The sequence below is a fragment of the Macrobrachium nipponense genome, chromosome 28, assembly GCF_015104395.2.
Source record: "Macrobrachium nipponense isolate FS-2020 chromosome 28, ASM1510439v2, whole genome shotgun sequence".
Lineage (NCBI taxonomy): Eukaryota > Metazoa > Arthropoda > Malacostraca > Decapoda > Palaemonidae > Macrobrachium > Macrobrachium nipponense.
The window spans coordinates 69,709,568-69,724,601 of NC_087217.1; the positions used below are offsets into that span (position 1 = coordinate 69,709,568).

The 15,034-nt window shown below is 39.1% G+C and overlaps 1 protein-coding gene across 2 annotated transcripts in view; it reads left to right on the top strand.

Annotated features, from left to right (window-relative positions):
* LOC135201863 (ubiquitin-like protein 3) overlaps positions 1-15,034 on the top strand; it is a 255,996-nt gene that overhangs the window by 226,491 nt on the left and 14,471 nt on the right. The window contains exons 1-2 of one of the 2 annotated variants that reach the window (XM_064231163.1): positions 8,049-8,141; positions 14,808-14,916. In XM_064231163.1, coding sequence (XP_064087233.1) covers positions 8,064-8,141; positions 14,808-14,916 — 187 coding nt within the window. In that variant the 5' untranslated portion in view covers positions 8,049-8,063. Of the gene's footprint in view, positions 1-8,048; positions 8,142-14,807; positions 14,917-15,034 lie in introns of those variants that run through there. The other variant, XM_064231164.1, reaches the window with a different exon arrangement.

The window sequence follows — 15,034 nt, forward strand, 5'->3', positions numbered from 1 at the left end:
AGCACGTCCAAAATAGCTTTGATTCAATTTCAATTATAGATAAGTATTTTGTTTTGACGACCGTATAAATAGTATTTATTTATAAATGTGGAGTTTACGTTGTATCAAGAGTAATTGAATAGGGAATTTTTTTAGAACTGAAAATGAAAAGGTACAAATGTGTTTAGTATTCTGAATCATTCTTAATGTTTCCTCAAGCAAGCCATAACAATTTCAGCTTGCAGTTGAACTTCATTCTATCCATCTCACTGATAGTTTATAAATAAAGATTCGAATAATTTGAATTAAATTGCAACAAAATTGCAACAATTAACCCTTGGTATGCATAAGAGAGTATACGCACCCTTTGTATTTCAAACCGATAAGATATCGGTCCCTAAAAGTTTTCTAAAACATTAAGTGACTAATATCTTTAAAATAGATCTAATATTTCTGTATGGTAAACTGAATCGGTCCTGATCATTTACTGTTGTGAAATTGAAAAATACTAATAGAAAAACCCGGACCATTAGTGTTAAAAAAAAAACGGAATCTGTATCGCTAGGTATTAGAGAAAGGCAAAGAGATGGATTAATCGACGTTCCCAGAAGTTTTGCAACGCCAGTCAAAAGGCCCTCCTCCTCCTCCTCCTCCTCCTCCTCCTCCTCCTCCTCCTCCTCCTCCTCCTCCTCCTCCTCCTCCTCCTCCTCCTCCTCCTCCTCCTCGGTTGCACGTCCAGATGGTATTTATGGCGGTCGTCGATGATGATGGTGAATGATGAGGGTGATGATGTAGATGCTATGGGATGAAATGGTTAGAGACTCCCTGGCTGTTGTCGTGCGCGAGTTTTGAAGAGGCTGCCCCAGGGCCTCGTGGGACGGCGTCCCGGTGCTGTGCTGGGGCCATTCCCTCGTTGCTGGGGTATGAATGGGAACACCAGCTGTGCCCCTTGATCATCAGCTGAGGCAGAGCCCTAGCCGCCGTCTCCTCCTCCTCCTCCTCCTCCTGCCTTCATTGCCGCTGCTGTTGGTGCAGTACAAGAAGGAATAAGATTGTATCCCGTCAGCGTGTGGGCTGGGCACTAAGATTATTACCCCCCTCTCCACCCCCCCCCCCCCCCCGCACCCCCCCCCCCCCACCCCCCCCCCACCCCCCCACCCCCCGAAATCCAATCCCTCCCTCCCCTCCACCCCTCCTTATTGTCATCATCATCATCATCACTGCAGGAAGATTGTTCTTCACCCCCCCCCCCCCCCCCCCCCCCCCCCCCCCCCCCCCCCCCCCCCCCCCCCCCCCTCACTCGTCCCATGATTTTGTTGGCTTATCGATAATCCTGATCATCACACATTTGTGACTAAATCCCCCCACCCCCCAAAAAAAAGATGGGTGGGGGTTTGTTTGTTAAGAAGTGTGTAAATATATTTCGATTTCAAAAGCACATGAATAATGATTTGAGCTGCGTTCGCTCCGGTTACGGAGAGCTGGATGGAATACGTCAGCGTTGCCATTTCGGGATTCTATATTTGCGTCAATCTATATTTCATTTCGTGTGTTGTTGGCGTGACAGAACATCTGTATTGCAGCATAACCTGTCGGGTTTAATTGGCCATCTGTCGCGGCTGTAAAGAATTCAATGGCCGATTTAAAGGTCATTGGAGGTCCTTCGGTGCGTCCGTTTTTGTCCGTTTGGCATATATGCCCAACTTTAAATGACATTTCGTCCGATTCATAAACATTTCAAGTTGGATAGGCGTGGGACTTTGTCCGCTGCCTATTTTCCTTTTATTTTGTTTCAACTTTGGTCTTGCCTGCGAGCGCGCACCTGCCACCTCAGGACGGCTTTCGCGCGGTGCAAATTTCATGGTGCTGGTTTCGTTACTACCTTTGTATGTACTCTCGTGCCTTTAGAGAAGTAAACCTTTCTTATGTAATGGCACTGCCCGGGTCGAAAGCGTTGTTTTCTTTGTTTTTACACCTGTCGAATAAAAAATGCAGGTTTAACACTGTCCTTTATTAAAGCTTATGCAATTAAAATGAAATAATAATAATGCGTTTCGAGTTCTACAGTCTCCTCTCTCTCTCTCTCTCTCTCTCTCTCTCTCTCTCTCTCTCTCTCTCTCTCTCCTTTCGTATTCGTGGACCTTGTTAAAGTGGTTCCGTATTTTGTGGAGCAGCGGCTGCAGTTAGATACAGCTGAATGGGTCGATTGACCGGATTTTCAAGGCCGAAGTTCTGCGAGATGTTGAATTTTGAGAGAGAGAGAGAGAGAATTTGTCGAAGGTAACTGTTAGACCTAGAACGAACGTCACCTTCATCTGGAGAGGCAACCCCCTCCCTCCCTCCCCACCCCGTTTTTCCTTCCCTCCCCCCCTGTACGAGGACGGGGAAGATTTGAAGAGATATGTATTTGTTTTAAAGATTTAGTTGCCTTGTTTTGATGTTTGTGAATTACATTTAAACTGGAATTGATTGATGTGTTGTGAAAATATTTTGGAAGAAATTATGTAAAGTTATGCAACCCCCAACCCTTCAACACCCCCCCCAAAAAAAAAAAAAAAAAAAAAAAAAAAAAAAAAAAAAAAACTGAAGCTCTTGTGACTTACTTGAGCTTCAATAAATTTTGAAGTTGTCGATAAAGAGGAGGTCTGAGACCTTCCTGCACGTGATGGACACTTTTGGGGAATCATATAGGTGAACCGTTTTTGGTTTCAAAAATATAATCAGCTAGATATATCAGTGTAATCACTATAACGAACATTAAACGAACAATTCGTGATCGTAACAATGAACACGTAATGAACACTTAACTTATCTTGACAGCAAATATATATGATACGTTTTCCTATGATGACCTCGGATCAGAATTTTGGGGGGAAAATGAAGTCTGGTGCAAATGGGCAGTTACTTCACCTCGTCCCCAAAATCCGGTTTACTTTGGAAAATAAATATTGGAAAATATTAAATGAATAAATTGAGAATTTGGCCGTTGCATTTGGAGCTGCCGTATTGACGTGATCTGACGATTATGACCAGTATATGGTATTTTAATTGTATTAATGATGAAATGCCTTACGTAAAATATACGTGTTCGCTTATTTTATCTAAAATAATTTTTCTTTGCTGTTTAATATAATTCCTGTATATTTAACTCGACCCGAAACACTTTTTTTCAGACACTTTTTAGGCTCTCCGTAGACCTTTCCTACCCCCCCAACAACAACAGCAACATAGTTTGTAGGCCCCGAGTAGGCCTACAAACTAAGTTGCTGTTGTTGTTGTTGGGGCGGTAGGAAAGGTCTACGGAGCCTAAAAAGGGTCTGAAAAAAAAGTGTTTCGGGTCGAGTTAAATATACAGGAATTATATTAAACAGCAAAGAAAAATTATTTTAGGTAAAATATAGCTTATTTATATTAATTTTATTTGGCGAAACAAGGTTCTTTTTTTTTTTTACCTTAGATTGTAGCACGTTTTAATTTATTTGGTGTATTGAATTTAGGCTGTTTCTGTTCGATTATTGTGTTTCCACTTATAAGTGAGAGTGCGTGAACCCTTTTAATTTATGTCCATTTTGTGAGATCCTTATTGTGAGTATTAATTACGAAGACCACTTCACGTAAAGTTAGGAATATAATGTTGACAACTTATGCGTGTGGGGAAAATCTTACTGGCGTCCCGAGTAAGCTGGAGGTCGCATCGCGCCTCGTTTTACTTGTTAGGTCGGAGGAGTCGGAAAAGTCAAATTACTCCGGTGTCAGATTTTTTTAAAAGGCGGAGAGAGAGAGAGAGAGAGAGAGAGAGAGAGAGAGAGAGAGAGAGCCTGAATAAGTACTAGTTGCGCTGATTGTTAGAGGGCGTGGCCATTGTAATGTTTTGGTGCAAAGTAATTATTCGACATGCTCGTAGTTCATACCAGAATACTTTACAACGGAGGTCTTCTGTCCCTTAATTACCTGATGATAGTCTCTCTCTCTCTCTCTCTCTCTCTCTCTCTCTCTCTCTCTCTCTCTCTCTCTCTCTCTCTCTCGTTTGTGCCCTGCTTCGGAACCGGCTCTCCTTTAACGTTTTTGAGCCTTTATTTAACATTTCTGGCAAGGTAGGAGGATTTATCGTAAACAAACTCCCTGTTTGCTACATCTGAAACTATATAAATGTCTAGTAAAACGGAGCTATACTTTATGTTGATTTTACTTCAAAATATAATTTGACCGACCCGTGATTTATAATGTTAGTAGTAACTTCGTCCTGAGTGCAACAGGAAGAGAAATGTAAGTCGTTGACGCTGTGTACTTCAACTTCACACTGTCGCGTCGTCATTAATGAGCAAGCTAACTAATTAATAAGTAATGGAGAACAACGATTGATAAGTGATGGAGAACAACGATATATTTATGTAATCGTTAATTGTCTCTGGAAACGCGGTGCATTTAGATTTCACTGTTAATGACAGTCTCGATTAATGAGAGAGAGAGAGAGAGAGAGAGAGGTGCAATTACCAAAACGCCACGCGCGCGCACGTTGGATTAATGTGTGCACGAGAGAGAGAGAGTGAGTGAGAGAGTGAGAGACTTAGTTCCACCTCGCGTTAATGAGATTGAAAATTCTCTCTTCCAATTGTCGAGAGGGAATAGGACTCTGGCCTCAACGTGAAATGTAATTCGGTCTTTCTTCTGCCGTTGATGATAGTTTGTAATGACATGAAGACGATTATTAATGCTGAAATTAAAAAGAATCTCTCTCTCTCTCTCTCTCTCTCTCTCTCTCTCTCTCTCTCTCTGTTTTTTTTTTTTTTTTTTTTTTTTTTGTTTTTTTTTTTTTTTTTTTTTGGCGAAATCTCAAGATTTATGAAGCGGTCATTTTGTTTCAAATGTCCACAGTTTTCGATTTAAAGCACATTGCCGAGGGTACAAAAGGACCCGGGGCTGTTGTGTTGCGAGATCGATCGTTAATTAGGTGTGGAAAAGCAATTAAACGAGGGAAGGGTGATGCGGTCGATAATAAAAGCCGCGTTCAAAGGAGCAGAATTGGGCAGAGCTCTGAAATAGGGGGAAGGAACCAGAGTGGTAAATGGCTAGATTGAATGTGCTGTTCTTCACCATCGATTAATGGGGGCAGAGCTGTCTTGCATACACGAACCTTGCATGACTAACTTTGTCCTCATGCTGCATGGTTCCTTTTGTTTACAGTTTAACAATCGCTGAAAGTCTAGGTTCACATATGTCTATATATATATATATATAAATATATATATATATATATATATATATATATATATATATATATATATATATATATATATATATATATATATATATATATATATTACCACAAGTGAACAAACTAAAGACTGTCTAGATCCTGACCGGCCTCTTATTTTTTTCACTTGTGGTATGTGTGCTAAACGAATCACGTGTTGAAGTGATTATAATCATTATGTGTACACACACACACACACACACACACATATATATATAATATATATATATATAATATTATATATATATATTGTATATATATATATATAATTTGATTTTTTTTTTTCAATTTTTTCATGGGCAGGAACTTGTGGTCTTTGATTAGAATGAAGCAGCATTGCTTACATAGCAGCTGCCATGAGCGTAGAGTGTATAATCTACGTTCTTCCTTTCCTTAAACGTTACCATTATGCTTGGGACAGATAAAGCTAATTCTCCCTGACCCATCAGAGTTCATGATGAAAATATTCCCCGTCGCCATTCGCCACCTCTCTCTCTCTCTCTCTCTCTCTCTCTCTCTCTCTCTCTCTCTCTCTCTCTCTCTCTCTCTCTCTCTCTCGAATATGGAAGAGTTTAACGAAATCGCCTGTTAGAGTGGTCAACCACGGCCGAGAAAAATAAGTGAGCTTTTCAAAGCGTCAAAAGAAGAGATTTCGCCCGTAACACAAGGGAGTCCTTTGTCGCATCGTGAGATCACTTGCATCTGGCACAGATTCCACCTCTCTCTCTCTCTCTCTCTCTCTCTCTCTCTCTCTCTCTCTCTCTCTCTCTCTCTCTCCGTGTGGCTCTGAGCATCTTTTAAACATGGCAGATGGTCAAGTTCAGATTTTGTACTCGCAATACGGTTTAGTATAGTGTCAAGACGACAGTGATTTTCGGAAAGTGTTTTCCTATATAGCAGATGACTTCAGAAAGTGCTGGACATCCAGTTCTCAGTTTAAGATAAGTTTGCTAGTCTCTTGCCTTCACCGTAGCTATACTTGTTTTTTTTTTTCATCTGTCCACCCGCCTGTGGCGTTTGCGTATGGTAACACTGCGTCCCGGGCTTACGCTATGTGTAAGTTTTAGGTAAATAAAAGGATATCTGGGTACATTTGCAACTGAAGAGTGTTTTGATAATTTACTGCATGCGAGTTACGCCGTTAATGTTCGAAATAAGATAGTTATTATTGTTGAATGTAGGCTGAATGTAACTATCTAAAGCCCGAGTATAGTTGTTTATATAGTGTTTTTACGTTGCAACGAACCAGTCGTTATTCAGCAACGGGACCAACGGCTTGACGTGACTTCCGAACCACGTAGAGAGTGAACTTCCATCACCAGAAATATAGCTAGTTGTCTCACACAACAAACGACTACTTATTAGGTACCTAATTTCACCACACTTGTCAGTAGGTACACAAGGGGTTTCTCATTTAAACGTACCCAAATAGTTTTCTTCCGACTAGTAGCAAATTCGGGGTGTTTAGCGATAATTCTTTAAGCAAAAGAAAACACTTGATTTTTTTTTTTTTTTTTTTTGGGGGGGGGTTTTGTGGGGGGGGGGGGGGGGGGGTTTATAGTTGGAACTTTCACGTTAATCCCCTGCTGGGCTCTCTCTCTCTCTCTCTCTCTCTCTCTCTCTCTCTCTCTCTCTCTCTCTCTCTCTTTTGCAAATGTGACCTCTGGAAAGTGTATCGTATATTTCTACATAAATCTCTATCGAATATATTTTTGATCTGATAATGTTAGTCTTGTTAAAGATTTGTATAAAGTCATTTTAAATATTGCTGACTGATGGAATTATTGGTATGTTATCTTGTAAGTTGTATTTTTTGTTAGAACTCTTTAAAGAAAAAAAACAATAAAATGGAAATAAAAATAAGCTCGTTGGTATCTTTACTTTTCACGTTTTCGCTTATCTTATGGATACTGTTTTGCTGAAGGTTTATAGAATAAGGGTCTCCCTTATTCTATATACCTTGTGTTTTACTATGCATACACAACTGCGCCCCCTTAACCTACGCTCATCCACCTCTCTCTCTCTCTCTCTCTCTCTCTCTCTCTCTCTCTCTCTCTCTCTCTCTCCTCGGTCTCGGTCCAGGAAATTCGGTTTTTATTAACATGGCAAAATTTTGAGATGGTTTTGATATTGCCATTTTGTATTTTAGTTATAAATATCAGCCTTCAACTTGGCCGCGAGAGTGTATTTGCTTGTGGAATGTGATAGATAGATAGATAATAATTAGTTAATATTCCACTTGAATGGGGGGAAGGGAAGAGAGGAGAGCAGGGCGGATGGCGTTCCAGAAGGTGCCACGGTTTGCCAAGCATTTTTGGCATGAGGGTGCCATTCCCCCACAAGCCTCCGAGGAACTATTGAACTGACGCCATCAAGAAACTACTGAGCTGACAACATCGAAGGACTATCGAGCTTTACGGCATTTGGCATCAGTCGCGTTTATGTTGTCCCCGAGTTTTGGTGGGTCAGATTTTGGGGTCATACAGTACTCGATTAGATATTTTTTATGTTGGATATCTTTGTGTGTGTGTGTGATATTTGGTGGACATTATCTGTGTAATTTCAAAGAAATAACGTAGTTCTTTCATTGGTTTCACGATTTTCCGATGTATCTTTTAGTTATATAAATTATTGACAAGAAAAGTAACCGATGTGCGTGGCCATGAATAGGTAGATTTTTGTTTGTTAAGACATGTTTATGTTTTGACGTTTTCGCAGGAGACGTCGTTGGACGTCTTTCACATTCCTGACGTGAATCTATTCAAGCAAATCACGAGGTCACCAATGCTATAAGAAACGCGTCACTCTTATGCCACACTACTACATTTCAATGACAATTCTTGAGATCTCCTTCCTTCTCCTTTCATCTTTATTAAGTCGAGGAAGAACTAAACTTTCTGTGTTGTCGGTAAGTTTCTCAATTCAAGACAGGTCACGTTTCAGAGAGAGAGAGAGAGAGAGAGAGAGAGAGAGAGAGAGAGAGAGAGAGAGAAATGGGTCTACTGACAGTTCATTTTTATGAAATGTTTATCCAAATACAAGTTCAATATTATAAACCGTTCTTTTGTGGGGGATTTATTGGGATAAGTGTTTTCGTATGGTTCATGATGTCACTGGCAAAATGAGTGACATACCAAAAAGACTATGAAATTTGCGGATTATTTGCGTGTTCAGTGGCATTTATATCTATATGCCACTTGTGTACTCTCATCGTTGTTAATGAATGCTATTTGCATTTATGAATATTATTAGCATTTTCTATGTTTTATGTGAACTTTGTACCTATTTATGCTGAGGTAATTACGTATTATTTTTTGTCTTGTAAATTCAGTGTAGAAGATTATAAAATTTTTAACCCAGTTTTTTCCTACTGCTCTGCATGACTAGACCGGAGGGCGCTTTGAGCGTTGTCTTATGCATTTATTCATATATTCTTATACTTTAAGGGTTCAAGAGAAAAGGGGCCTTTTATAATTACATATTTGCTTTTCTCGTAGTTGATCGTCATGATTGACTTGTGCGTAATGTTTTTATTTCTTAGTAACACACGACGGTTTCTAATTCTCATCACCCTTTGAGAACTTTCCCAATAAATGGTCAGGTATAATGTTAGAGTTTTACTGAAGGAACCTGATTACAACCACTTATTTCAACTTGAAGAAGACTGCCCTGTGTGTTTCAGGTGTTTCCTCTAAATGGGTTCAGAAACTTAGTATTTTCATCCGTTTTGTGACAGTTTGAGTATCTCTCTCTCTCTCTCTCTCTCTCTCTCTCTCTCTCTCTCTCTCTCTCTCTCTCTCTCTCTCTCTCTCTCTCTCTCTCTCTCTCTCTCTCTCTCTCTCTCTTTTGATGGGCGGTAAAATTGCTTATTCAGGTCATGTTCTTTTATCAAATTGGTGGCAGCATTGCCAGACGATCTCATGCGCGAAACTCCACCTGGAACTGCTGTACCCTTTTTTTTTCATCCCTTTTTTCCATATTCGTTTCTGTGGCTATGAATTTCAGATGGAATATTTGAATATTTTAAGCGAACAGAGGCTGTATGTTTCATGTTGAAATGTTGAAAATGCAGTAGAAATTGCAAATAGGTTTCTCGAATTCTGTTTCTAGTTGGGTGCATTCCTAATCAAATGAGCTTAGGAATTAGCTTAGAACATATTTGTCTGCAGCCTTACGTATGCCCACAGGGCGGATGGTTGGGTTTTAAGCCTCTTGCAAGCCGTAAAAGAAACTAGAAAAAATAGCAAAGACGGTTAAGGGGATGACTCATTCAGTGCTTACCTTGTTAGGGGACTTCGTGTCCAGGTACAACTGTGACACGTCTTTGCCTTGCTCTTGTAATATCAGTTCTAAAATTCTCTCTCTCTCTCTCTCTCTCTCACCCGGAAGAAGAAAGAGAAAGAGAGAGAGATAGAGAGGAGCGCGTGCTCAGTGCACTTTTGTTGCAATTCCGAGAAAGGGAAAGGGGCCGGGGGGCGATTATTGCATCATCATCATCATCATCATCAGAGGTAGCAGTACTCGTATGAAACGAGACTGCTTGGAGTACACTCTTGTCTGTGCGTATGATCATACAGGGTGCGTTTTATTTGACGCGATAGTGCGCATGCGGTGTTTTGCATTTGTGTTTGCAGTGAAGTACGAGTGCAAAATGAATATGTACATTTTCTATGTATATTTGTGCTATTATGCACATGTATATTTCTACAGAAATTTACTCTTCTGTTTTTGTTGAAATATCCACCTATATATTATGGGTGTTGTGTAATCATTCATAAATACTTGCATAAAAGTCGCTTAATGCATATAACGATACCTACAGTAGGTCACACAGTGTAGAAAATGTTTTAGTGTGAATTGAGGATGATGGCCTTTATTGCATCTATAATTTAGCCTCTATAGTAAAAACGGTACATATGTGATCGTCTGTGATGTCTGCAATGAAATAGTTAGATATTCTTTTCAGGATGACAAGACCCACTGCTAGAGATGTGTGTTTTATATTATCTTTTATATTCCTTAAAAGCTTTGAGTGTCAACCAGTGCCAGTCATTTTTATTGCCATTGCAAACCCTGAATTCGCTTTTTCTCTGATGGCTTCTTTTGGTAACCATTCAACCGCTTTTTAGTAAGCATTATCGCTCATCAATGATTCCTTTAGGAATTCGTAGTCCCTTTGAACTTGATCGTTGCGTTCTAAGCTGAAGGTCATTCATTGTTTGTGTGCGCCGCTCTCTTCCTTTCCAATAAGTGTGAAACTTTCTACCACCTAAGTACGTGTTGTTGGCATCAAAGCTGGTGTGTGTAATAGTCACGTAAGGAGGCCAACGCCGTTAGTGCACCTCACGCAATGTACTGTAAGCATTACTGGAAGTTCTTTGCAGCGTCCCCTCGGCCCCTGGCGGTAACTCGTGTCATTTCTCTTAACTGGTTTTCTGTTCATATTCTCTTTTCTTCCATCTTACTGAACACCTTTTCCTTACAAGTGTTTCATAGTGTAACTGCGAGATTTGCTTCTGTTAAACATTATAAACCCTTTTACTGACCTTATAGTTACTAGTGCTTGGTCTTTGGCCTATTTTATCTTGTATTCTATATATTCTGGTATGTGAATAGTGATATCGACTTTGCAATCATTCTAGTCTGGGGCATATCTTCATATTCATGACTGCTACTTCGCCATGTGTTATCCAGTGGGCGAAGTCAAGGGTGATACAATATACATATTTATGCACTGAAAATAAAAAAAAATACATATTTATCGTATCCCGCTCGTACGTACAACACAAACGCGCCCACGCTTAAATCTATCAATATATATATATATATATATATATATATATATATATATATATATATATATATATATATATATATATTATATATATATTTATATAATGTGTCTGTGTGTTTGTGTGTATCACCACAGAGAAAAAAATTAAACGCTTGAGTAAAAATCCTGACTGATTTCATGTTTATTCCTAAAACATCTTTTAGAGGACTGAAAAGCATTGGTTAATCTCTCTCGGTCCACACAAACACACACACACACACACACACACACACCACAACACACACACTCACACACACACACACACACACACTCAGTCGTTGCTACTAAATGAGGCAACGGTTCGAATCTTGCAAGTGGATATAAAGGATATCTCTCTCTCTCTCTCTCTCTCTCTCTCTCTCTCTCTCTCTCTCTCTCTCTCTCTCTCATATATATATATATATATATATATATATATATATATATATTTATATTTATATATATATATAATATAATATATATATATATTTATATATATACACATATAATATATAGCGTTTTATGTATAAGGAAAGTCTTCCTTATAGCGTGTGTAGTTTGTAGGTTTTTGTATGGTAGGGACCATGGTATGATGGTCTGGATTGTGTTATGAGATGAAAGCTTTTCATGACCAGAACAGAACACCACCTCTGCGTTGATGATAATCGCAGATCGTTTTTATCCTCGGAAACCCTTCCATTCCGTGTGGAGAGAGACGCCTGCGTTTATTAAATTCTGATGTCTTTTCTGAGATTCTTAACCAATTCGCGCTTGGATGCTTTCGCGGGACATTTAGAGTTTATGATGGACGTTTTTGTGATTAGTAAATTTTTTTAAAAGAAAATGTTCGAAAGACTATATAATTACTTTACGTTCCTTTAATTTGATGCCATCAGTTGGACTCGCTGGTCACTTTTGTGTGGTTTCGGAAAGCTTGAGATGAACTAAATTCGTAAATAAGTGCTACTGCCATTTGTTTGTTTTTGTTAATTTACCAGACCGTTGAAAGGCTTGAACCCAACCACCGTCCTGTGTCTCTTTTCGTTTCTTAAATGACGTTTGGGATGTTTGATGTGTTAGTGTAAGTTGGATCTCCATCTCCCAGGATTAGCACCATATGTAAATGGCCGGCCGCGTTGAATGTTAATTTCGAATTTAAATACTCTGTTGAGGCGAATATTAGATGCGCGTTGGTAGGTCGCATATTGATTTTGCTCTGGGCACATGGCACTTCTCACTTCGGTTTTACAACGCAGGGACCCATGTGCCTCCTGCCTGCCTGCGCGTTCTGATAATATCTTGTATTTGTTCGTCGAATTTGCGGATAGTCCTCCTTACAAAGAGGTAATTTGTATATCTCAGTGTAGTTTAATACAGTGTATGTTTTTGTATTTATAATTTGGGTTTACGAAGAATCTTTATGATTTAATAGTTTCCTTTGAAGATAACGTTACAGTAAGTTTTGATTAAAGCGTCTTGTCGTAGTGTATCGCGCGTCTGAGGGTTGTCAAATAGATGTTGAAGACTGGCGGTGAGCAACCGTACGTCATCTACGGATCTGGAATGACTCTGCAAAGGATTCCTTTAATAACTCTTAATTTTATGAGTTGTCAAAGAATTTCTCTCTCTCTCTCTCTCTCTCTCTCTCTCTCTCTCTCTCTCTCTCTCTCTCTCTCTCTCTCTCTCAGCAATTTTTTTTTGGGGGTGAGTCTAAATTAGTAGTGTAGTTTGTACAAATGATTCTCAATACGATTAGTCGTAGGAATATGTGCTTTCTAGATGGTGAACTTAGCTTGCATGCAGGCAAGGGAAAGTCTTGTGGCAATCGTCGCGAGGGTGTAGTTGCTTTAGTTGTAGTAGTAGTAATAGGAGGAGGAGGGGGAGGAGGAGAGCAGCAGCAGCAGCAGCTTCAGCACCAGCTGTCGCTGGTTCTGGCTGTTGGTGGTGTCGGTTAGTAGGTCATTGATTTTCTTGTGGTTATTTACTACTTGCGTCTTCGCCATAACAGCTCTCACACGCCCTTTGCACAAACATCGCCCTCATCCTCATTGCCTCGGCGTTGTTATTGTCTGTTGTCTGTCACTCTTGCGCATTGCATCCCGCTTCCTTAATAGATACAGATAGACTGGTAACGCCGCCCCTCCTCCCGCAGGCAGATGAACACGGGAACACATACACAAAGCACAGGGTGTCATCCCCTCAGCTTCCTCACCCAGACCGTCGTTGGTGCTTTTTTTTTTTTTTTTATTTACCTTGGAAGATACAGTCTCTCTCTCTCTCTCTATCTCTAGTGCGCCTCAACACCCTTTGAGCAATCCGGGCTTAGTCTTCCTCCATCTTCAGGGAAAACTTCATCTCTCCTTCGGCTTAGGTCTCTATGGTGGTAGAAATAAGGTTTCTCTCTCTCTCTCTCTCTCTCCTCTCTACTCTCTCTCTCTCTCTCTCTCTCTCTCTTTTCTCTGTAAGGTCTGTCCTTTGATGAGATCCTTTATTTTTGGAGTAAAAACTGAGACGACATTTTACTGCATAGTTTTTTGTTAGTATTTTTAGATTATTAAAAAAAAATTATGTTTAAAGTTTCTATTAATCTTACCAACTCCTGTAAGAATGGTTAGTATGAAACTCGACGTATCTTGTGCTTTTAATGCTTTTAAGGCATATAACATATTCGGCTGTTAAAGCATAATTATTTTGACATTAGGCTCTTTATGTTAGTCTTTGTGTACTTTTTTTCAAATAGTTATTTTGGAATAAACTTGTATACTGTACCTTTTAGTAACAACAGCTTGAAAACCTTTTGCCAGAATTCAGACGAAACTTAGTTGTGAGTGAAGTATTGTTTTTAGTGAACTTTTTTGTATTATTAGTTAAAGATATTTTTGCATACTGCACAATGAACTTTAATAGGAAGCCAGAAATTAAGAAATCAGTTAATTGGTTAGTATAAATTAGTACAAGAGAAAGTTATATGTGAAAATCAGTTAGAACCTGCATATACAGTACCCGAAAACGCAGTGATAAACAACTTTTCCCTGCTAACATATTCACTGATCATGAGCTGTAAATTATGTACCTGGTGGTCACATGACTATGGTAGTTGCACTAGGGCTAGAAACATCCCAAAATCCTTGCTGGGAACTTAAGGGCAAAAAGGCTCATAATGAAAAAAATATTAGCGATTGTATTATTAATATATAATAATAATACACATATTTATAGATGCACAATACATAAACCCTGCAAGTAAAATGGATTTAGTGTAAATACAGAGGTGGCATAATTATTGTGTTGCTTGTAGTGTGTTGATTCTGTTGTTCGAAACACGTCTTCCACAGCCAGCTTTTGGTTCCTGTATTTAAATAAAGAATTTCGTAGGCTAACTTTTATCCCTTAAACTGCCTGTTAAACAATATAGTATAAAGATTTTGCATGCTGTTCTAGGGAAGTTTTTTTGCAAAGTGCAATAGTGTCTCTTCAAACAGTCATGTTGTAATTGAACAATTAAAATACTATATGAAACCATAAAATTTTAACTTAAAAATAAAAAATGGATACCAAAATGAATGCTGATAGATCTCCAGTAGTAAAGTGAGAGGAGGGATTTTGTCAGGATAGCAGTATTTTAAGTAAGTTTCTGTTCTTAGTTTAAAATTAAAACTACAGGATAATATTCTGCATAGCAAATATGTCAGATGTGAAGTATTGAATGATAGCAGGAGCTCTGGTTTTTTCAGTTAGTATGATTTTATCTTTTTGTTTCAGATCAACCTAAGGTTGATATTGGTCAGCGGCAAGACAAAAGAATTCCTCTTCAGCCCAAGCGAGTCTGCGGGTGACATCGCGCAGTTTGTTTTTGACAACTGGCCCCAAGGTAATTAAAGAACTCATTATTATTATTATTATTATTATTATTATTATTATTATTATTTTATAGTCTGAGTTCTTTTATACACTGCAAGAAGACTCCCTGGGAGATTCTGAGTCAAAGA